The 511-nt window shown below is 43.4% G+C and overlaps 1 protein-coding gene across 1 annotated transcript in view; it reads right to left on the bottom strand.

Annotated features, from left to right (window-relative positions):
- Positions 1-6: 6 nt before the first annotated feature.
- Positions 7-511, bottom strand: part of LOC113342131 (probable beta-D-xylosidase 7) — a gene marked incomplete at both ends in the record, with an annotated part of 913 nt that continues 408 nt past the window's right edge. The window contains one exon of the mRNA XM_026586773.1: positions 7-511. This exon is cut by the window's right edge and continues 1 nt beyond it. Within this exon, the coding sequence (XP_026442558.1) occupies positions 7-511 (505 nt within the window).

The raw sequence follows: 511 nt of genomic DNA, 5'->3' as shown, positions 1-511 counted from the left end.
TGCAGCCACAGTTGTAATGAGATTTTGCTGTTTCCCTGGAAGTACTAAATCAACTCGATCGTGTAACTCTCTTTCTTGTGTTTGATCCAAACCCATAATCAATATAACCGTATCTATCAATGTTGCCAGTTTTACAGCTTCCTCAAACGAAACGGAAGAATTACACGCAACAGAATCGCATCCCGGGGAGTAAGATGTATCCCTAACATAGCTTGTGAATGCTTCTAATGGTGTAATGGATTTACATGGAGGTCCAAAATAATTCCCTAGAAGTGTTTTCGTGGTGTTAGCATTTGGGCCAATGACAGCAAGTGTTTTAGTGGTAGCTTTGGACAATGGGAGACGGTTGGCTAAGTTCTTTAAGAGGACAATACCGCTGCGAGCAGCTCCTAAGGCTAGACCCTGATGGTCTGGAGAGCACACCTGTTTAGGACTGATATCACCGTATGGCTGTTGAATTGGGTCGCCGTTGAAGAGTCCTAACCTCATTCTAGTTGTGAAGAGGTTAGAT

This window comes from Papaver somniferum, unplaced genomic scaffold (genome assembly GCF_003573695.1).
Source record: "Papaver somniferum cultivar HN1 unplaced genomic scaffold, ASM357369v1 unplaced-scaffold_33653, whole genome shotgun sequence".
In the NCBI taxonomy this organism is placed as follows: domain Eukaryota; kingdom Viridiplantae; phylum Streptophyta; class Magnoliopsida; order Ranunculales; family Papaveraceae; genus Papaver; species Papaver somniferum.
This window is presented reverse-complemented; position numbering and strand designations above follow the sequence as displayed.